The sequence below is a fragment of the Geotrypetes seraphini genome, chromosome 2, assembly GCF_902459505.1.
Source record: "Geotrypetes seraphini chromosome 2, aGeoSer1.1, whole genome shotgun sequence".
NCBI classification, from domain to species: Eukaryota; Metazoa; Chordata; class Amphibia; order Gymnophiona; family Dermophiidae; genus Geotrypetes; species Geotrypetes seraphini.
Genome location: NC_047085.1, coordinates 402,238,042 through 402,262,279, shown reverse-complemented (window position 1 = coordinate 402,262,279; position 24,238 = coordinate 402,238,042). Strand labels below are relative to the sequence as shown.

Sequence of the window (24,238 nt, the reverse complement as noted above, 5' to 3'; positions counted from 1 at the left end):
ATGTAAAATAGGGATGGTAAGCAGCTTGCTAAGGAAAGAGGCAGCAGCAGGGAGCTTCCTTAATTACTCGAGTCGGGGCAATGGAACAAAAGAGTTTCAGCAGTAGCAGAAGGCTTGAGTCGGGTTAGGTTGGGGTGGAGAAGGGGAGGCATAGAAGAAGAAATAGAAAAGATCCAGTGGAATAGAAGAAGAGATAGAAAAGCATTTTCTTGCAGCTGATGTTTTCTTCTATTGTCAGTCATTTTAGGGAGCAAGAGGGAAGTTAGAAGAGCCAGCGCATGAGCAGACCATCTACAGGCAAAGAAGATGGTCTGCGCATGCGCCAGAATCGCTCCGCAGCAATACGTAGGATTATTTGTGGGCATGTTTCTTTAGTGAATCGGTCACCCAGGACTGGATCGGCCACGGATCGGATCGCTTTGGTAAGTTTAGTGAATCTAGTCCTTTGATATCTAGAGAGCTAAGTCAATCACCTTTTTGCAGGAAGGCTTCCCTGAGAGACCATGCAAAACTTCTCCTTCAGCAAGCATTTGTTTAGGCCCCAGAAGTCTAGAATAGGTCGAAAGACTCTGGTCTTTTTTGGTGTTAGGAAATACTTTAAGTAGATCTCCCAGTCTCTCTCCTGCAGAAGAACAGGTTCTATTGCACTTAGCTGGAGAAGCGCCAAGAGTTCTTGGTGAAGGAGAGTTTTCTGGAGGGAGTTTGAAAGAGACTCATTTGGTAGGTGATTTGAAGGTTTTCTTAGCAAGCGCAGGGTTTAGCCTTTGTGACATCTCAAAGTACCTACTAATCTGTTGTTATAAGAGTCCAATGGTAGTGAAAATGAATCAATCTGCCTCCAATGGGCAAAATGCAAGGAAGAATCAGGGAAGTGTTGGCAATGCTCTCTAGAAAGGAGTCAAAAGGACGACTGCTGTTTAGATTTCAGATTCAGGTTCTGATCTAAACACAAGAATAGCCATACTGGGTCAGATCAATGGTCCATCTAGCCAAGGATCCTGTTTCCACAGAAGCCAATCCAGGTCACAAGCATCCAACAGAAACCCAAACAGCAGCAATAATCCATGCTACCAATCCCAGGTCAAGCAGTAGCTTCCCCTATGTCTGTTTCAATAGCAGATCATAGACTTTTCCTCCAGAACTTGTCTAAACCTTTTTTAAACCCATCTTTTTAACCGCTGTTACCACATCCTCTGGCAACAAATTCCAGAATTTAACTATCTCCTGCCTAAGGAAGTCCCTGACTGGCTCAGACGCCTCAGGCCCCTCCCAAGAGAGGATCATGAGGCATCTGAGCCAATCAGGGACTTAGGCCCCTCTCCGTGCATCACATGATGCACCAGGGTGGGGCATAAGGCCCAGTGGCGTCACAGCTGGGCGGAGGAGCAGGAGGTCTTTGCGGTTCCTCCTGCTTCCGAAGATAATGGCAAAGGTATCAGCCAGGGGAGGGCAGGGGAGTGGGCACTGCGGTGGCAGGAGGGAGTGGGCATCCCTCCTGCCATTTTGGTGTGGTGGGAGTGTTTGCAGAGGGGGGGTGTTCGGCATGGGGGAGGCTATTTTGCTGATGGCAGGAGGGAGTGAGCATCCTTCCTGCCATATTTTTAAGCGAGGTGGTGGGAGCGTCGGGTGGCAAGAGGGTGTGGGCATCTCTCCTGCCATCTGGGGTCGCCGCATGCCAGGGGGAGAGCCCGTTTGTCAGAAGGGAGCCAGTTTTCATTTTTTTGACAGGTCCGCCTGGTTTTTCTTTTTAATGGGGTAGATATTTTGCATGTGTAATACACGCAAAATATCTATGCCCTGGGAAAAAAAATGAAAAAAAACCAAACAAACAGGCAGACCTGTGAAAAAACCTGCAGGCCTGTCGGTAACAGTTACCTGTATAGAAATAAATGGGGAAAAAAGGATAATTAACCTATATTGTTTCAGAACCAAAAGCTCTAGAATTTGAATTATTTAACCAGCGCTGAATGTGGCAGGAACCACTAAAGATAAGTGCTGCCTTGTGTTATAAAGAAAAAGAGAAAAAAGAGAGAGGGGAGAGGATATAGTTGAGGCACATTTTCACACACATGGAAGTTAAAGGTGTTTTAGAATTGCTTGAGGGATAGGAAGGAGGTATGGATATATATGATTAATAAAAAACATAATACAGGATGTGGACCTGAAAAGATATATAGATCATAAGAGGTCCTATGATCTGTTACTGAGTATTCTATAATATATCCTTCCTCAAGTAAACAAAGTATTCATAGGGAAAGTTTAAGGTTCCTACGAAGTTGATTATAATAAACTAAGAAACATACTTCACATTAACTTTTGATGGTTTTAGATTCATAAGAAATTATAGAGCTTTTGGTTCTGAAACAATATAGGTTAATTATCCTTTTTTTACCCATTTTTCTATACAAGTTTCTAATCTGGGTTGGATATTTAAAGCTGATTTTTTGCAACATCTGAATGGGTAACACAGTTACCGACAGGTCTACAACAGTCTGGTGTTAGGATGGTAAAACCCGATGCAAAATAGCAAAGCAAATGTTAGTGAATCAATTGCTTAGCTATTTTGCATGGGGTTTTACAACTTTAGCACGGCCGGATCGGCATATGGGCGATCGAGGGGGGAAATACGCAGTGGGTCGTTTTGTGAATCAGGACGGTTAGCAGCGATCATTTACCGACGGCTTAGCAACGATCACTGACTTTAGTGAATCTAGGCCTTTGTCTCCACCACCTCTACTGGGAACCTATTCCATGTATACCACCCTCTCTGTAAAAAAGTATTTTCTTATTACTGTCTACAAAATAGGTGTTGGTAAAGTGCTCATGTACTAATTTTGGTTAATGGCCATACACTAGTGGCAACATTAGTGCATGGCGATTAATTCAGAAAATTGGCCTTTTTTTGGCAGTGCTAAAAATGGCCTTAGCATGCAACAAAGACCAGCACAGGAGTGTGCTACAGCCACTATTTCATGTAGTTTAGTAAAAGGAGCCCTTAACCTTCTCAATCTTCCCAATCTCCAATGCTCAACTTCCTACAGTTTTCTATCCACCTTCAGCAGACTCCCATCTCTCTCATTCTTAATCACAACCCAAAACTTCAACACCTCCCTAGCTCAAGATGAAAAATTATGTAAAATGTGTTTTTAAGACAAAAAATTTACATAAATACTTACTTGCTGAAGAGGTTCATCAATCATATTGGAGCCTGTCAACCTTCTGTCGATCCTTATTGGCCTAGCTTCTTCTTTCATTTCCTCTAAACACTTTAAGAAAAAAACAAAACAAAACCAGTAACAGTGTTATTCAAGTTTGTGGAGAAAGCAATGTTTCTCACCTGTAGCAGATGTTCTGAGGATAGCAGAACACATTAATACCACTGATGTGTGATGTCATCCAATATACTAGTACAGATGCTACCCAGCATTCTAAATCAGAGATTCTTAACAAGCAGTACGAGTACCACTGCAGGAGGTACGCAGCACCGCCATCACTTGCCCTCCTGCTGCTGGTACCGCCACGGCCAAATTCTCCCACCCTTCTGCCAATGCTGCTGTGGCCATCATTTGGCTCCTGTACCCCTCCCGGACTAGCAACCTTAGCAGTGTCTCCTTCTTCCTCCCTTCTAACCGCATGCACCACTTCACAAAGCTGCATGTAGGCACCCAGCACACCACCAAATCTGACCCGGAAGCCTTCCCTCTAACGTCAGAGCTGTCATCAGAAGGAAAGCTTCTGGGTCAGCCATGTGAAGGAGCTGCTGCCCGTGATCCTGGGAAGAGACCCTGTAGGATCTCTGCATTTGACTTTAAAACTCAAGCGGATGAGAGGAACACCATGAGGGAGAACATCACAGTTGGAACGGAGAATGGCCAGCTATCAACAAAAGTGACATTTCTTTGATGTTGGATACCCTAGCATGTGGCTGAAAGATCTTTCTACAGGGCGCTGTTTTTTCAGAGAACTGACTGTGAACTAATAGTAATAGCATATGATATAAGCTTTTCACAGATTAAGCTGGGAGTTTTTTGGCCATGTGAAGCAGAACTGAGGCCTTTTTTCTCCCAATTTTAAAATTGTGAAGCTTATTGTTTGGGGTAACGTTATTAATGAGAAAAATAAGTTATAAGGTGCTCCCTGGCTAGTTAAAAGACTCCTACATTTATATATGAGTAAGGATCATTGATAGAACTGATTTCAATTACCTCAACATTTACTGGGTTAAATGTTACATTGGGAAGTGCTAGGGAGGTAAAATTCCTAGACATCATAAATGACTGCTTCTTGGAGCAACTGGTCTAGAACCGACAAGAGGGGGAGCTATTTTAGATTTGATCCTTAGTGGAATGCAAGGAGTTAACAGTGTTGGGTCCACTGGATGTCGTGTATTTGGACTTCAGTAAGGCTTTTGATAGTGTCCCACACCGTAGATTATTGAACAAGATGAACTCACTGGGACTAGGAGAAACATAGAAACATAGAATATGACGGCAGAAAAGGACTATAGCCCATCAAGTCTGCCCACTCTAATGACCCACCCCCCTGACTTTACTCCCTTAGAGATCCCATGTGAATGTCCCATTTTCTCTTAAAATCTGACACGGGTTAAAGACTGGCTCAATGGTTGTGGTAAATGGTTCCGAAATGTCGGAAGTGATCAGTGGAGTGCTGGGACTTTGAGGTAAAATTACATTATTTGCCGATGACGCTAAACTATGCAACGAAGTGGGCAGAGTTACTGGGCTCAACAGTATGACGCAGGACCTACTTTTACTGGAGCAATGGTCTACTACTTGGCAACTGAGTTTTAATGTCAAAAAGTGTATGGTTATGCACCTTGGTAGCGGAAACCCATGCAGAACTTACACTCTGAATGGCGAGACCTTAACAAGAACGGGACCTGGGAGTAATCATTAGTGAAGATATGAAGACTGCCAATCACGTGGAGAAAGCTTCATCCAAGGCTAGACAATTGCTGGGTTGCATCCGAAGAAGTTTTGTCAGCCGAAAGCCTGAAGTGGTAATGCTGCTGTACAGGTCCATGGTGACACCTCATCTGGAGTATTGTGTTCAATTTTGGAGGCCACATTATCAAAAGGATGTGCTGAGAATAGAGTCGGTTCAGCGACTAGGATGGTCTCAGGACTCAAGGATCTCCCATATGAAGAACGTCTAGGTAAGTTGCAGCTATATTCTCTCGAGGAACGCAGAGAGAGGGAAGACATGATAGACGTTCAAATATGTTATTGGCCGTATTGAGGTGGAAGAAGACATCTTTTTCCTTACAGGACCTACGGCAACAAGAGGGCATCCGTTAAAAATCAAGGGTGGAAGATTTTATGGTGACATTAGGAAGTATTTCTTCACCGAAAGGGTGGTGATCGTTGAAATTATCTTCCACTTCAGGTAGTTGAGGACAGCAATGTGCTTGATTTTAAGAAAAAATGGAATAAACATGTGGGTTCACTTAGAGGAAGTGCTTAGGGGGAGGGTTTTTCGAGTGGGCAGACTTGTGGGGCTGATGGCCCTTTTCTGCCGTCATACTCTATGTTTCTATGTTTCCATAACATGATCAAATTTGAGCAGCTACCAGGAGTGACATCGCAAAAGAAATCTACTGTAGAGGCATTTCATTTTCAAAAGGGTGACTATGATAAAATGAGGAAAATGGTTAAAAAGAAGCTAAAAGTATCAACTGCACAGGTTAGGACTGTAAACCAGGTGTGGATGTTATTTAAAAATACCGTCGTGGAAGCCCAGATCAGATGTATTTTATATATTAGCAAAGGTGGAAATAGGAAGAAAAAAGAGTCGGTGTGATTAAAAGATGAAGTGAAGAGGGTGCTATTAAGCCAAAAAAATACCCTTTAAAGAATGGAAAAAGGATCCTAATTAAGAAATAAGAACAGACACAAGCAATGGTAAGTTAAATGCAAAGCACTGATAAAGAAAGCTAAGAAAGAATATGAAGAGAAACTTGCCAAAGAGGCAAAAACTCATAATATTTTTAGGTACATCAAAAGCAGAAAACCAGCGAGGGAATCCCATGGGATTGTTGTATGATCAAGGAGCAAAAAGGGGCACTCAGGGAGGATAAGGCCATAGCAGAGAGACTGAATTCTTTGCTTTGGTCTTTACAGAACAAATTGTAAGAGATCTACCTGAACCAGAAATGATTTTCAAGTGTGATGTGGAGGAATTGAAAGAAATCTCGGTGAATCTGGAAGATGTACTAAGTCAAATCAACAAGTTAAAAAGCGATAAATCACCTGGACTAGTTAGGATACATCCCAGGGTAATAAAAGAATTCAAACATGAAATTGCTGACCTGCTGTCGTTAAAATCATCTGTAGTACCTAAAGATTGGAAGGTGGCCAATGTTACTCCGATTTTTAAAAAGGGTTCCAGGGGAGATCTCTGGGGAATTACAGACCGGTAAACCTGACTTCAGTGCTGGGAAAAATGGTGGAAACAATTATAAAAAATAAAATTGTGGAACACGTAGATAAACATGATTTAATGATACAGAGTCAGCATGGGTTCAGCCGAGGGAGATCGTGCCTCACCAATTTGCTTGACTTCTTTGAAGGTGTGAATAAACATGTGGATAATTGTGAGCCAGTTTATCTAGTATATCTAGATTTTCAGAAAGCTTTAGACAAAGTTCCACATGAGAGGCTCCAGAGAAAATTAAAGTGTCATGGGATAGATGACAAAATTCAGTTGTGGATTAGGAATTGGTTATTGGATAGAAAACAGAGGGTAGGGTTAAATGGTCATTTTTATCAAGGGAGGAGAGTAAACAGTGGCGTGCCACTGGGATCTGTACTGGGACTGATGCTATTTAACTTATTTATAAATGACATTGAAATTGGAACGACGAGCGAGGTGATTAAATTTGCAGATAACACTAAACTGTTCAAAGTTGTTAAAACGCATGTGGATTGTAAAAAATTTAGGCAGACCTTAGGAAATTGGAAGGCTGGGTATCCAACTGGTAGATGAAGTTTAATGTGGATAAATGTAAAGTGATGCACATTGGGAAAAATTACCAGATGCTAGGGCCCACCTTGGGAGTTAGTGCCCAAGAAAAGGATCTGGGCGTCATTGTAGGCAATACGATGAAACCTTCTGCTCAATGTGCATCGGTGGCCAAAAAAGCAAACAGAATGCTAGGAATTATTTAAAAAGGGATGCTTAACAAGACTAAGAATATTATAATGCCTCTGTATCGCTCCATGGTACGACCTCACATGGAGTATTGTGTTCAATTGTGGTCTCCTTATCACGCAGCTCCTGATTGGTAAGGCCCAACTTTAGTACAGGAAGAGGCGGTCGGAGGATACAGCGAGTGATTTCCTTCATTCGCCGGAGCTCCAGCTGCCCTCTCTTGCCTGGTCATTCGTGGTCGGAAAATACCACAAATGACCGGGACCACGAACCGCCGACCGCAAATTTACAAGGGAGCACTGTAAACTGTTCTGAGCTCCCTTGAGAGAATGGTATAGAAAATTAATAAATAAATAAAAACTCAGGAACCAAGGCAGAAAATTTCCTATACAGGGTTGGCATACTTTTGCAATAGGTTTGCAATGTAAATAGTGTTTCAGCACAGGTGTTAACTTATATGGAGCATTGACAGCATAATGCATTAAAATAAAGGTAAATACGGTAATAAGCCAACCTGTGGCATGAAAAACAAAACAAAAAGTTTTGCATATGCAGCTAACATGGGAAATTTTTTGCCAAGGTCCAGGGCAGTGCAGAAGGGATGATTGAGAGGAGTCTCTCCCCCAAACCTGACTACCCTGCCCTGGGTACCTGGTATCAGCACCCTCCTTCCTTCCCTTAACCAAAGAACCTCCATCTGGTAGTCTAGTGGCCCAATTTCTTCCTCCCCTCCATAATAACCTGACTCCCACCCACCTATAATTCTAAGCATTTCCCTGGTGGTCTAGTGGCTCATTCATCCTAATCCCTTACTTCAATCAACCCCTCTTTTTCTCACTCTCCATACCTTTATGGGAGACAGCAGTGATGCTCACTTGCTCATGCTTCCAGTGGTACCCTGCTCCACATGGTGCACCCTGGGAATGCACCAGGCAGAGCCTGTCTGCCATATAAAAGGAATATTTTTCCTTCATATGGCAGAGGTAGGAGCAAGTGGGCGAGTGCCACAAGATACCAGTGAGTATCTATTATTTTATTTTTAAATCAGGGAAAGAAGATATGAGTCAGAGATTAAAGGGGAAGATAGGTCACAAGACTACCAGGGAAAATATACAGAGGAAGAGAGTATGGGTGGGAGTGTATGTGTATTGGGTATGGGGGGCACTAGACTACCAATAAAATACTTTGAACTGTGTATGGGGTGGAGATTGGGTCATCAGGGAAGGGAAGGCTGGGGGACAGAGAAGGGGGCCACTACATCATCAGGCGAAGGTTCTTCAGTTCAAAAAGGGGGAGGGGGCTAATGCAAATGCCAATGTGTGGGTTTTTTATGTCACCCTTCTTGTCAGAATGTGAGCCAATCACTGCTCACACAGTGACAGAAAGGATAGCATTTAGCAATGATCTGCAGATTATTGCTGTAATATGAACACAGCAGTAATTTGTATGCTTACTGCTTCAAGCATGCTAGGTTATTTAAAAAATTGGTAATTTTGCAGTAGAGTCATGTGCTCTACATCCATATGCTGGTAGAATGGCATGACCCATCAGTCTGAATGGTTTAGCAGGAAGCAAAGGCAATTCTGATTAACAGCAATGACCCACAAACAACTTTACAGTCAGATGTAATCAAACTGGAATACCCATGATAAAGGGGATGGAACTCCTCTCTTATAAGGAAAGACTAAAAAGGTTAGGGCTCGTCAGCTTGGAAAAGAGACGGCTGAGGGGATATATGACTGAAGTCTACAAAATCCTGAGTGAAGTAGAACGGGTACAAGTGGATCGATTTTTCACTCCATCAAAAATTACAAAGACTAGGGGACACTCGAAGTTACAGGGAAATACTTTTAAAACCAATAGGAGGAATTTTTTTTCACTCAGAGAATAGTTAAATTCTGGAATGCGTTGCCAGAGGTTGGGGTAAGAGCAAATAGCGTAGCTGGTTTTAAGGTTTGGACAAGTTCCTGGAGGAAAAGTCCATAGTCTGTTATTGAGAAAGACATGGGGGAAGCCACTGCATGGAATATTGATACTTCTTGGGTTTTGGCCAGGTACTAGTGATCTGAACTGGCCACCGTGAGAACGGGCTACTGGGCTTGATGGACCATTGGTCTGACCCAGTAAGGCTATTATGGTCATGTCCATAAGGCTGAAAAAGCCCATTAAATATGTCAATACAATAGTAATTTGTTTCCGCAAATTGTAGACAGCCAAGGAGAACATCTAACAAATGACAGTGATTTAACTAAGGTCAACTCTAAAAAGTAAGTCTTCAAGGAATGTACTGTTTCAAGTCACATGTCCCATATGCAGGATTCACATCATGCTCTATTTCTTATACACTCATGCAATATGTACTTTTTCACTAACTTATTCAACTTGTGTTCTGTCACTCACTGGTAAAAACACCCAAACAATGTTATATTATGTAAAAGAAAAAATAGATTACCTTAAGAACTCCAGTAGATGGTGATGGAAGAAAAGAGTGCTCCCATTTTTCAAGATATTTTTCTGAATTTGTTTTTCCAAACAAGAGAGTAATGGCAAAACCTCTAGAAAAAGAACAATGGTGTTTAAAAAAGGACTAGTATGTAAGTATTGTTTATAATCATTTTCGTAGTTAAATCATTTGCCTTAAGTAATATAAATCATGGTGTTATAAAATTTAAGACAAACAAGAGCAGAAGTAATTTATTTTATTGAACTGCTTATGCAGAATAAACACTTTCCAAATAAAATGTCTTTTGCTGCCAGTTCAAAAGTAAGCATCATTCTAAAACAATTTCTTGTTTTATTTACATATTATTTTATAGGTTGTCATATTCAAGGAGCCTCAAACTAGATTGTAATACCAGCCCAATTACTGTAAGTTAATATTATCATGGTTTCTATATATAAGACTGTATGCAGAGCTGTAATGAGATATATGATGAATTGTCTCTACTTATCTGAGCTTACAATTTATTCAGTGCAAACAATACATACAGTAACAACAAAGCTGTAATCTGGTATTCATCTACAAATATACAGTCATGACCAAACGTTTGCAACCATGTAGTGCTCAACAGCTATACTGGACTTTGTTACTTATTTTAAGTTATGGTTGACTTATTTGTACAGGCTACTTTTATTTGTTTAGGAAGCTGAAGCCATCTTGACAGTTATTGTCATGTAAGGCATTTATGGCATACATGGCAAATATTAGTTAACTAAAGGTATTTGCATCTTTAATATTGTCAAAACAAGAATCTTTTTGTGAAAAGTGCTCAACAATCAATTGTGAGTGGAACCAGGGGCTCCTTTTACTGGACTAATGGAGAGAGGGAGAGAGAAATGCAAGACCACAAGGAGAAGGGTACAAGAGAGACAGATACTGCTACAAAGTAGGTGGGCAGGGTGCAGGATGGCAGGAGAGATACTAGGAGAAAGCCTGAACCTGGGGAAGGGGATACAGGAGGCAAGGAAGAGAGAAATAAGAAGCTGGATATGGAGAGAGATAAGATGCTGGGCATGGAGGGAGCATAGGAACAGGGACACAACGGGGACAGTACTGGAGAGGAGAATAGGGACAGGGACAGGGACATAGAAGAGAGATGCTGGATGACAGGGTAGTTGAGAAAGGAGAGATGGTGGATCTGTGGATGGTGGGGTCCATTGCTACAGCTGCATGGGGATGGAGATGAACAAAAGGAAAGATGCCAGACCTCCAGGGGAGGAAAGGGAAACAGAAAGGGAGGACAGAGATGGAAGATGGATGGTTAGCATGGAGAAAGGAGAAAGAAGGAGAGCCTGGATCAGAAGACAACCAGACCAACATGGGGCCAACATGATTTGAAAAATGACCAGACAACAAAAGGTAGGAAAAATAATTTTATTTTCTGTTTTGTGATTACAATATGTCAGATTTGAAATGTGTATCCTTCCAGAGCTGGTGTTAGACCGCGAATGTGAGCTAGGATTTAACAGAGAGAGGAAATGTATTTTTTGATTGTTTATTTTGTTTACACCACTGGACCAGTGTGGGTAGGAGAGGGCAAAGGGGGTGAAGAGGCTATAAAATAAACCCACCATGATATTTGGAAAAAACCACCCAATTGGGCAGGAAAATCGAATCGAAAAATCAATTCAATAGGCTGAATCGAATCGAGATTTTTTTTTTCCTGAATCGGGCAGCACTAGTGGATAACTGGATAATTCAGATACACATATTTGTTTTCTTTAGATTTTAATGCAAAACAGCCCTCTTTAGAGATATAAAAATTTTGTAATCCAATCAGTAGTCCATCCTCCTCCCCCTGCCTTGATGATGTCATTGCCACCGAGAATAGTAGAATTGAATTCCTATGAGCGTCGGGAGCAGCACGGCTCCCCGAGCTAGAAACTGCTATCGCAGTTTCGTAAAAGAGGGGGTAAATTGTTCAAAGTTGTTAAAACGCATGCAGATTATGAAAAATTGCAAGCAGACCTTAAGAAATTGGAAGACTAGGCTTCCAAGTGGCAAATGAAATTTAATGTGGACAAATGCAAAGTGATGCACATTGGGAAAAATAATCCAAATCACAGTTACCAGATGCTAGGGTCCACCTTGGGGGTTAGCGCCCAAGAAAAGGATCTGGGTTGCATTGTAGACAATACAATGAAACCTTCCACCCAATGTGTAGCAGCAGCCAAAAAAGCAAACAAGCTGCTAGGAATTATTTAAAAAGAGATGGTTAATAAGACTAAGAATGTTATAATGCCTCTGTATCATTCCATGGTGCGATCTCACCTGGAGTATTGCATTAAATTCTGATCTCCTTATCTCAAGAAAGATATAGCAGCACTAGAAAAGGTTCAAAGAAGAGTGACCAAGATGATAAAGGGGATGGAACCCCTCTCATAAAAGGAAAGACTAAAAAGGTTAGGGTTCTTCAGCTTGGAAGAGAGACAGCTGAGGGGAGATATGATTGAAGTATACAAATTCCTGAGTGGAATAGAACGGGTACAAGTGGATCGATTTTTCACTCCATCAAAAATTACAAAGACTAGGGGACACTCAAAGTTACAGGGAAATACTTTTAAAACCAATAGGAGGAAATATTTTATCACTCAGAGAATAGTTAAGCTCTGGAATGCATTGCCAGAGATTGTGGTAAAAGCGGATAGCATAGCTGGTTTTAAGAAGGGTTTGGACAATTTCCTGGAGCACAAGTCCATATTGAGACTGCAGCAATTCTTGAAACAGTATCATACATGTTATATGTGTTTTTAATTAAATTTAAAGTACATTCTTTAATATTAAAATGGTCTAAAAGAAGTCCAGTAGCTAACAAATCCAGAGCTTTGTATAGCTGAGAATGTTGATAATAAAGGATTTGTAACTGATGAGCTGTTATGTGTTGAGCTAACATGGCTCTAGGGTAAACTTTCCTTACATCTGTGTCTAAAATCTTGGAATCTTTTCCTAGTGGATATTGAAAAGGTGATTTGGTAGTTTTACTCTTCGTTAATACCACCTCTAAGATCATGGAATGGTGCGGTAACTGAGGTTTATCATGACCTGGAGCTATCTGAACTTTATACTTGGGGTCAAGATGCTTAAATATAGGATGAATGAAAAGCAATTACTTACTGTAACAGGTGTTATCGAGAGACATGTGTGATGTCACCGACGGAGCCCTGGTATGGACACTTGAAAATTGAATCGCAACTTTAAGTTTAGAAAGTTAGCGATCAGCTCTCACCGCGCATGCACGAGTGCCTTCCCGCCCAACGTAGGTTCACAGTCCTTCAGTTAAGATAAGCTAGCTGAGAAGCCAACCAGGGGAGGAGGGTTGGTTTTGAGAATATCTGCCTGCTGTCCCTGGATAACACCTGTTACAGTAAGTAACTGTGCTTTATCCTAGGACAAGCAGGCAGCATATTCTCATACATGGGTGACCTCCAAACTAACTATAATGGGATGGTGGGAGAGTTGGCCCTTAAGAAAATAAATCCTATCTGGAGAAAGACTCCAGACAATAATGCGAGATGAATGCAGGTGGCAGCTTTACAGATTTCCTCAATATGAGTAGATCTGAAGAAAGCTACAGAAGCTGCCATAGCTCTGATTTTGTGGGCTATGACACGATTCTCCAGATGCAGTCCAGTCTGAGCATAGCAGAACGATTTATATGTAGCCAACCAGTTGGAAATTGTTCTCTTGGAAACAGGATGCCCCAACTTGTTAGATTCAAATGAGATGAACAGTTGGGGAGATGTTCTATGGGGCTTTGTCCTGTCAATGTAATAGGCCAAAGCACATTTACAGTCCAGAGTGTGCAGCGCCATTTCTCAGCATGAGAATGAGGCTTAGGGAAGAAAACTGGAAGAACAATCGACTGATTGAAATGAAACTCCGTGACAACTTTCGGGAGAAACTTTGGATGTGTGCGTAGAACCACTTTATCATGGATCTGCCACCAACACTTGTAACTCACTGACCCTCCTGGCCGAAGTGAGCGAGATAAGAAAAATAGCTTTTCAGGTAAGAAACTTGAGATGAGCTGTGGCCATTGATTCAAATGGTGGCTTCATCAACCTGAAAAGAACTACATTAAGGTCCCAGACTACAGAAGGAGGTTTGAGAGGTGGTTTAACATTGAAAAGTCCTTTCATGAATCTGGAGACCAAAAGATGAGAAGTAAGATGTTTTCTCTCGACTGGCATGTGAAAAGCAGTACCGTATTTTCACGCAGATAACACGCACCCGTGTAAAACGCGCACACGGGTATAGCGCGCAGAAACCACGATTTTATGTACAAAAACTTTTGTACACCGCGCTCACGGGTATACCGTGCATGCAGCCCGACTGTCCTTTCGCCCGCCCCGACTCTCCTCTGGCCACCCCGACTCTCCTTTCGCCCTCCCCGACTCTCCGTGCGCTGTCCCAACTATCCGTTCACCCTCCCTGACTTTCTGTGCACTGCCCCGCCTCTCCGTGCGCTGTCCCAACTCTCCGTTCACCCTCTCTGACTTTCCGTGCACTGCTCCGACTCTCCGTGCGCTGTCCCGACTCTCCGTTCACCCTCCCTGACTTTCCGTGCATTGCCCCGCCTCTCCGTGCGCTGTCCTGACTCTCCACGATCGGAGCAAGAGGGAGCCCAAGCCCTCTTGCCCGGCCGACTCCCCAACTCCCCGACAATATCGGGCCAGGAGGGAGCCCAAACCCTCCTGGCCACGGCGACCCCCTACCCCCACTACATTACGGGCAGGAGGGATCCAGGGCCTCCTGCCCTCGACGCAAACCCCCCTCCCTCCAACGACCGCCCCCCCCAAGAACCTCCGACCGCCCCCCCCAGCCGACCCGCGACCCCCCTGGCTAACCCCCACGACACCCCCAGGGCCAATCAGAATAGGCCCTGGAGCCTTAGGTCCCACCTGGGGGCGCGGCCTGAGGCACATGCTTCTGGAACGAATTATGCTCGTAAACCAAGGTTCCACTGTAATTTTAATTTTGCTAACAATTTGAATGTAGGCCCCTCTTGATCTTGAGGCCCTAGGCTGAAGCCTAGTTAGCCTATAGGAAAATCCGGCCCTGCTAGGGTTCCACAAAGCCACTGATTTTATATAAAGCTCTGTTTTCTTAAAATTTGCTTTTTTTTTGCTTAATGGAGCATATGTATTGGTATTATGTCATATCAGGTTTTCTATTCCGCCTTTACCTATTTAGTTCAAGATCTATAACTATAACTTTTATGTTTTCACACTCAGCAATGATACATTGCTATAAAGAGATTTATGTCATCTGTTTTAATGAAAAATTACAATAAACCAGTACAGAAATAACACTAGATTCTCCAATATTATTATTACAAGTGGAGTTAGAGTCCTTAAAACCCCACTAATACAGTGTTACAGCCACAAAATAGGAAAATATTCTTCTGTCATCAAATAATGATAAGACATTTTATGCAAAAATCTAGAAGTATTTTATTAAATGAACCTTCAATATCTGTACTTTATTGTGGAAAAAACAGAAATTTAATATACTTCGCTAATATCTAAACATGTACACTTTGGTCAATGATGTTCCAAACACTCAAGCACTCAATGTCTTCTTAAGATAGGCAGGATAAAGACTGGGATGCTGTTCAACTCCTTGCAACAAGGCCTCATGCTGCATTGAGGCCCGGATTCTCTAAAATCACCATTAAAATCCTGTGGGTCGCTGTGGGGCCGGTAAATAGTCAGGTTTGAATAGTCAGATTTGAATGCGATTGATGTTCAAACAATTTCACATGGAAATGAGTTTCCCAGAAGGCCACCGTAATCCCATCTGATCAGTTCTTGAAGAAAGCGACTGACACATGTGCAGAGCCAGCAGGGAAAGCCATGAAAAAGTCTCCTGCCGCTCAGCTGTTCAGGGTAGGAAGAATAGGTTTGTTTTATTTAATGGATACAGATGTGTGTGCCTATTAAAAAATAAATAAATAAAAAGTCCTGCCAGGACACCCCCCAACAACGGCTCACACTCCCGAACTTAAAAAATAATAATTAAAAAAAAAATTGGCAAGAGGGAAGCCCACTCCCTCCTGCCACAACCACCAGGATCCCCCTTCCCTTCTTTAAACTGAAGATAGGCAGGAGGTATTTTTATTTATTTATTTTTCTATACCGTTCTCCCCAGGAAGCTCAGAACAGTTTACATAAATTTATTCAGGTACTCAAGCATTTTTTTCTGTCTGACCCGATGGGTTCACAATCTATCTAATGTACCTGGGGCAGTGGGGGTATTAAGTGACTTGCCCAGGGTCACAAGGAGCAGCAGGGTTTGAACCTACAACCATTAGGATGCTGCGGCTGTAGCTTTAACCACAGCACCACACTCTACCCTCCTTTTGCTGCTGCCACTGCCTCTCCCCCCCCCCCACGGCAAACATCTCCAACTTTAAATGAAAGATCGGCAAGAGGGATGCCCATTGGGCTAATCAGAGTCTTGGGCCCCTCCCAGTGCATCCTAGGATCCACCAGGAAGGGGAAGGCCCGCCATTTGAAGAGATGGGCCTACCGGAAGGAGAGAGTGAATATCCCTCCTGACAGATTTTCATAAAAAAAGGTATGGGTGTTGGAGGTTTGGGAGGGGGGGTTGTCAGAGGTATGCGAGGGGCTCCGGCAGCAGGAGGGAGTGGCCATTCATCCTGCTGTTCTTTAATTCAAAGGTGGGAATGGGGGGATTTCAAGGTAGCTGAGGCAGGAGGGAGTGTGCTTCCCTCCTGCAGATTTTTTTTTTAAGTTCAGGGGGTTTGGGCCATCATGGGTGGGGGTCCCAGCACAACTTTTTAATGGGGACAGATATTGTGCTTAATTCATGCATAACATTTATGCCCATTAAAAATAAGCTGCTGTTCAGCACTTTTTTATGCTACCAGCACCTCCAGACCTGTCGGGAGATTTTGGAGCATTAAAAACTAGTGCTTCATTTATTGCATCATGTGGGCACCAACAGGAGTGCTCATTTTAATACTGATGAGCTTGTTGTAATGTATTTACATATGATAATCGGAGGCTGCTACAAGCCATGGAAAAGACCACAATTTGTTGTTTTGTGTATCAATAGCTGAAATACTTAGACGCTAAACCGGTTAAAACTGGTTTAGCAATGATCGTCAAACACATGGTGAGTTTTGTGCATGTGACACTGAGGGGAAGATTCTCAAATGTTTGTGGTAAAATCTAAAGGGCAGCTGTCGCAGATGTTGCTGCAAAAAGGCGATTTCAAAAAGGCGAGTCATTCTTTTAAAAAACTCACATGCAAATGAGGTTTACGGAGGGTCATTAAATTTGCATGTGCCGATCACTGGTAATAGCAATCGGCACATGCGCAGAATAAACACACAAACCATCCCCCCAAATCGAAGATCAGCAAGAAGGATGAATGCCCACTCCCTCCCACTGCTGACGTCAAGCAACACCATCCCCCCCAGCAAAAGGAGAGGTTGACTGGAAATGGTTTTCAAGGGTGATGATGCAGAGGAACTGAAAGAAATCTCGGTGAATCTGGAAGATGTGCTAAGCCAAATCGACAAGTTAAAAAGTGTTAAATCGCCAGGACCGGATAGTATACATTCTAAGGTATTAAAGGAACTCAAAAAATGAAATTGCTGACCTGCTGATAGTGATCTGCAACCTGTCGCTAAAATCGTCTAGAGTACTTGAAAATTGGAGGGTGGCCCATGTTACGTCGATTTTTTAAAAGGCTTCCAGGGGAGATACGGGAAATTACAGACCGATAGGCCTCACTTTGGTGCCAGGCAAAATGGTAGAAATGATTAAAAAAAATAAAATTGTGGAACACGTAGACAAAGATGATTTAATAAGACGGAGTCAGCATGGGTTCAGCCGAAGGAGATCTTGCCTCACAAATTTGCTTGACTTCTTTGAAGGTATGAATAAACATGTGGATAAAGGTGAGCCAGTTGATATCCAGATTTTTAGAAAGCTTTTGATAAAGTTCCTCATGAAAGGCTCCTGAGAAAATTAAAGTGTTATGGTATAGGTGGCAAAGTTCAGTTGTAGATTGGGAATTGGTTATCAGATAGAAAACAGAGGGTAGGGTTAAATGGTCATTTTTCTCATTGGAGGAGAGTAAACAGAGAAGCACCGCAGGGGTCTGTACTGGGACCGGTGCTATTTAACTTATTTATAAATGATATGGAAATTGGAACGATGAGTGAGGTGATTAAATTTGCAGATGACACTAAACTGTTCAAAGTTATTAAAATGCATGCGGATTGTGAAAAATTGCAGGCGGACCTTAGGAAATTGGAAGACTGAGCGTCCAAATGGCAGATGAAATTTAATGTAGACAAATGCAAAGTGATGCACATTGGGAAGAATAACCTGAATCACAGTTACCGGATGCTAGTGTCCACATTGGGGATTAGCGCCCAAAAAAAGGATCTGGGTGTCATCATAGACAATAAAATGAAATCTTCCGCCCAATGTAGGGTGGCGGACAAAAAAGCAAATAGTATGTTAGGAATTATTAAAAAAGAATGGTTAACAAGACTAAGAATGTTATAATGCCCCTGTATCGCTCCATGGTGCGACCTCATCTGGAGTATTGCATTCAATTCTGGTCTCCTTATCTCAAGAAAGATATAGTGGTGCTGGAAAAGGTTCAAAGAAGGGCGACCAAGATGGTAAAGGGGATGGAACTCCTCTCATATGAGGAAAGACTAAACCAGTTAGGGCTCTTCAGCTTGGAAAAGAGACGGCTGAGGAGAGATATGATTGAAGTCTACAAAATCCAGGGTGAAGTAGTACGGATACAAGTGGATTGATTTTTCACTCTGTCAAAAATTACAAAGACTAGGGGACACTCAATGAAGTTATAGGGAAATACTTTTAAAACCAATTGGAGGAAAAAAAATTTCACTCAGAGAATAGTTAAGCTCTGGAACATGTTGCCAGAGAATGTGGTAAGAGCGGAGAGAATAGCTAGTTTTAAGAAAGGTTTGGACAAGTTCCTGGAGAAAAAGTCCATAGTCTGTTATTGAGAAAGACACGGGGGAAGCCACTGCTTACCCTGTATCGGCAGCATGGAATATTGATACACCTTGGGTTTGGGCCAGGTACTAGTGACCTGGATTGGCCACCGTGAGAACGGGCTACTGGGCTTGATGGACCATTGGTCTGACCCAGTAAGGCTATTCTTATGTTCTTATGTCTACTCCTTTCAATCACCATGCAACAACCCTCAACAAACTCCGGCAGCGGGAGAGATACCCACTCCCTTTCACCACATGTAAATGACCCCCCGCCCCCTTACCTTGTTTACGAAGGCCGGCCGGAAGGATGCCTACCCCCTCAAGCAAGCAAGTCCGCCTCTTCAAAATGGCGGGCTTACTCTCCCTGGTGCATCCTGGGCCAATCAGAAGCCTAGGCTCCTCCCTGGTGCATCACAGAATGCACCAAGAAGGGGAAGGCCCAACATTTTGAAGAGGTGGGCCTGTTGGCCGGAGGGGGTAGACATTCTTCCAGCTGGACTTCATAAACAAGGTAAGGGGGAAAGGAGTCGGTGGAACCGGCGGGTTTCATAAAGGGTACTACGGCAGCGGGAGGGAGTGGGCATCCCGCCCGCTATCGAGGGGATGGGTGGCGGACAGGTTGCTCAAAGGTGGGAGTATGGACATCTCTCCCACTGCAGGGGTGTGGGGGGTGTCGGGGATTGTTGTATGGCAGCAGGGGAGAGTGGGCATCTCTCCCACTGCAGGAAGGTTGCTTGGTGGCGTCAAAAATTTCTGGCAGGTCAGAGCTGCTAATGCCTGAGCCAATCAGTGTTCAGGCACTGACAAGAAAGTAAGGCTATGACAGCTCAAACCTGCCGGAAAATTTTGCTCACAAAAGTAGGACAGCAAGATTAGGGAATCACCCGGCGATGAAAGTGAATCACCCAGAGTGGTCCTTTAAATATTAATGATCTCACTGTAATAAATTTGCATGGCTGAGTCAGAAACTGCTAGAAAGCTCGGAAAAGACCACGATAAGCCATTTAGATAATCCACCGCTAAAATATACGAATGCTAAACCAGCTGGAACCAGTTTAGAGAACACGTAAAAGTTTTGAGAATCTTCCCCATAGTGCACTGAGTTGAACAGCATCAATATAAACAGCAGCAAACAGGATTTGATTATCCAGCAAGATACCCTCTCTTTTCTTCATTGAAGATACAATGCCATCAGCAATTAATCCTCCTCTTTTATTCGAACTTTTCCATTCCAACAAGAATTTACCAGGTGTTAAATCCTCAGATTGCAGCTTCTTGGTGACAGTAAAAGGGTGAGAAACTACTTTCTAAATCCATTACTTCCACCCACAGGCTGTCAGATAGTGAAACATTTATGTTGTCCAAATCTTCAAATAAGTCTTTTAGTTCAAGCAAACATTTTATGATCAAATATATGCTTCCCTCAATGTGTTGCTTGATCCAAAATGGCTCCTTTTCCAACAGGTCTCTGCAGAATAGCATCTGTTTTAGGGGTCCTGGCTGAGCAGCACGACAATCTTTCAATCCATCTCTTATTGCTTGTTGCAGTGTATGTACAGCACAATGCATAAGTTGAATTGTAATTAACTTAGATGCTTCTTCAACAATATCATCTAAAGTTTGAGATTTACTGCTTTCATCTATTTCTGCCATTTGTAGATCATTACAGAAAAAAAGCACAATGAACAAGGACTTGTCTTTTTTTATTGATCCAACACGGGCCGTGTTTAAGCATACTTCGACCCGCTATCCTTCAGAATATTGGTACAATCACTGATTTTATCTACCCTGGACTACTGTAACATTGTCTACTTGGGAATATCTAAAAAAAATGTGAGAAAACTGAGAATAGTTCAAAATACGGCCATCCGTCTAATATTCGGACTAAAGAAGAGCGATCATGTTAGTCCATTCTACAAACTCCTTCATTGGTTACCAATTGAAGCACGAATTCTATTCAAATTCTCCTGCCTCTGCTATAAACTAATCTGGGGACTGGCCCCCAACTACCTACTACCTCACTTCAAATTCCATTCCTCTATTAGGCCTACCAGAAACCGTAACCTTTTTACCTACCCAAATATCATAGGCTGTAGATATCGCACCTTCTTTGATAGAACATTCAAATTCCAAGCAGGTAGACTGCAAACTTGGACAGGCTACTTCACTGATGCCGCCAGAGAATCAAATAGTATCTTTAGGAAAGAACTAAAAACCACCTTGTTTAAGAAATTTATAACCTAACCAGACTTCTCCCCTAAAATCGGAGCCTCCTCCCATCCCAAGGAGTCCGTCTACCCTCTTCTGCCAAAATTTCTATCTTTAATTGTTACCAGTTTTTCCCACTGGTGCCCGTCCTTCGTTCAAATGTACCAAGTTAACAACTTACTTCTCATCAACATCTTATGTTATCTTTTTCACCTTCGCAGCCTTGCACCTTTGTAACTCAAAGCGCAATCTCCTTTCTCTTCTCCTACTTATGCTCTGAATATCGTCGACTGTATAATGCTACTCATTGTGAAACCATGTAATACACAGACCCTGTAACTCTCCTGTTACTATCACTAGATGTTCAATGCTATACTCTGTAATTCGCTGTCTGTACAGTTTCTCTTCATTGTAAACCGCCTAGAAGTCGCAAGAATGTTGGCGGTATATAAGAATAAAGTTGTTATTATTATTATTATTATTATTATTATACAACACCTACATCAGGGGTCGGCCAATGAGCTGTATTGTGTTTCGTGTGCTCCTTCCCTCTCTGTGCTGGTCATTTGTACATCATTTGTAAGAATGGTATCTTCATCTTCTAATATTTGTATGGTTTCTTCATAAACTTTATTCATTTCTCAATTTAGCAAACCATATTAGATGCATTATCTGTTACAATACATAGGATGCATTGTGACTATTGTTAGTAATCTTTTGTAAACTGCGTTGAACTTACGGTTAAGCAGTCAATAAGTACTATGTAATGCAACGTAATGAAAATCTTCTAAAATACCTTCCACTTACTTCTGAAGATATTCTCTGGATTGATGTGCCTAGATGTCCTTTACTGCTAATGTCCGAGTTATCACACTACAACTTTCATCAACAAATCTAACATTAATAGCTAAATAATTGACTCTGTGATGTGTGCATGCATCCATTTTAATAAAGACAAAACATTCCTTCAAACTTTTTCAAAATTCATTGTTCTTACATTTAGCCTCTTCAGTTATCATTCTCCTTATACTTCCTCTTTCTAGAGAAACTCAAGTTTTCTAGCCATTTCTCCAACTAAACCTAAAAAAGACGGTTGTGAAAAAAAGTATAGGGGTATACTATTTTTCACTGCCATTTCAATGATTTAGTTTTTGAACTTTTTTGGTGTCATTGTTACAGTAACTTGTGTGATGCAAAGAATTTTAATATTTGTGTCTGGCCTCCAGTAGATATTTGTTCTTTCTTTTGCCCTGAAGTAGATGGAATGTTAGTACTGTTATCTTTCTGATTCATAGCTTCTAACACTTTAGGATGAAAATGCTGCAAGTGTCTTTTTAAATTTTATGCTCTTAAAAGGTGCATTTTTGCCAGAACCTCTAAAGCCATTCATTTTTGCATCACATGTTTTTCACTATCATCATCTTCTATAATATACTGGCACATAAAATGTTTCTCCTCTGTTGTGAAGTGTTCAAAAACAGCCCACTTTGTTGATGCTCTTTTTGCCATTGTGATTTTCTTCATAGGATGCCACTTTCACTTATATAAATATCATAAAATATATTGCATTTTGTAATCAAAGAACTTGATATCAAAATATATTCTAAAAGTAAAGCATATCCAGAAAAAATGAGTTAATCAAATTATTATCTATGAAATAAATTTAAGCATTATAATATTTTCATGACATACAATTTAACTCTATTAGGATTTGGAGTTAACACATTTTCTCTGACTCCACAGCCCTGGATTTGAAGGATCTGGAGAGCTTTGAAAAAAAAACCAAAAAAAAAAACTGGGGAATGTAAGATGGCCACCGCAGCAGCATTTTAGCATCCCAAAATGGCTCAAAAACAACCTAAAGTTAAAAAAAGAATCACAACACTGAATTTTAAAGGTGGGGGACCCTAGATGAAGTGGCAGAAAGCATCAAAAATAGGTTTTTCAGAACCTGCCTATTTTGCGCATAGGCTGTAATATCCTTAATCACTATGACATACAGCTTACCTCAGCTCTAAGCAACAGCTGGATCTGAGAGAAGAATCTGTGCCTCAATCAGCCAGTCCTCCAACACCGAGAACTGCGCACACAAGGGGGGGGGGGAGGCAAAATCCCAGCCAGCACCCTGAAGGACCCCGCTGAGACCCCTGCGGATGCCTAATAGCTTGCGTTCAAATCCCTCAACTAAGTAGGCAACCTAAGCTATTAGGTATACGGACCAAGCTCCACAAAATTTAATGTGGGCTGGCCAAAGAGGTCCCCAAGGGATTAACCTGCTGGCTGAAGACCCAAATCTGCTTCTTTTCCACACATGCAAAGCTTATCCCCGCACTGGGGAGCTGTAATACCGAAAATAATAAAAAAATATATACATAGCAATTCAGAAAGACACGTGTAAAAGGAAAAACTGAAGGCAGAAGAAGACAAATGGAGAAAGGGGGAGTTGAAAACCTGGAAAGGATTCCTTCTGCATAGCTCGCAAACATGGGAATACCCTACTCTCCAGAATGACACACCTATTGCACTAGAAAATCAGATTCGTTTTTAGCACTGCAAAACTCAAGTTTCAAGTTTATTTAAATTTTTTTATACCGCTTAATCAAACTTCTAGGCGGTATACAGTGAAATACTCCAGTTTAACACTCCTAGATTATACAAAAATGGAAAATATAAATCTCATTAGCATATACTTACCCAACCACAAAGCAGAGAATATAAAACGCAAAGTAAAATATAGCGAATGGCCCAAAGGTTATCAGAAAGAGCACAACACAAAGGCTTCCCCATCCCCATATGGAAAGACTGGCCTGAAACAGAGATAAACAGAAAAACAGAATCATATGTAGGTGGTAAGCCTACAAAGAACATTAAGACTATTAATGCTATAAAAAACCAAAGAGAAAAATATAATGAAATTAATATGAACATCAATTATTAGCTTGTGAAAATGGATAGAAATAAGAAATGAGCAAGAAATCTTCCACACCTCTTCTTACTTTGCCTATGATAAAACTAATTGGGAAAGCTTTAGAGTTCCTTCCTAAATGCAAATGTTTAAGCACATACTTTACTGGTCAGTAAGGAATATCAATCTATGCAAAAATCAAGACATCCAAAGAAGGAAGCAGAGAAGTCCAGGTCTCCAAACCCAAGGTGATTTATTAGTATTCAAATGAATAAAAGTATCAAGACTCAACATGGACCGTGTTTCGGCCAGAGGGCCTGCCTCAGGAGTCCAAGATCTTATTGACTGAACATATAAACAAATATGAATATAAACAAAGTTAGCCCTTTATTTGGCATTGTTGATCAGAAGCAACATGTGCCTTCTATGGCTCTTATGGGAG

The 24,238-nt window shown here is 41.7% G+C and overlaps 1 protein-coding gene across 4 annotated transcripts in view; it reads right to left on the bottom strand.

Annotated features, from left to right (window-relative positions):
* Nucleotides 1–24,238, bottom strand: part of SNX13 (sorting nexin 13) — a 308,184-nt gene that overhangs the window by 227,972 nt on the left and 55,974 nt on the right. For 3 of the 4 annotated variants that reach the window (XM_033930949.1, XM_033930947.1, XM_033930946.1), the window contains exons 2-4: nt 23,586–23,698; nt 9,623–9,725; nt 3,177–3,266 (exon numbers count right to left, since the gene is read on the bottom strand). In XM_033930949.1, coding sequence (XP_033786840.1) covers nt 3,177–3,266; nt 9,623–9,725; nt 23,586–23,698 — 306 coding nt within the window. The remainder of the gene's footprint in view (nt 1–3,176; nt 3,267–9,622; nt 9,726–23,585; nt 23,699–24,238) is intronic. The other variant, XM_033930948.1, reaches the window with a different exon arrangement.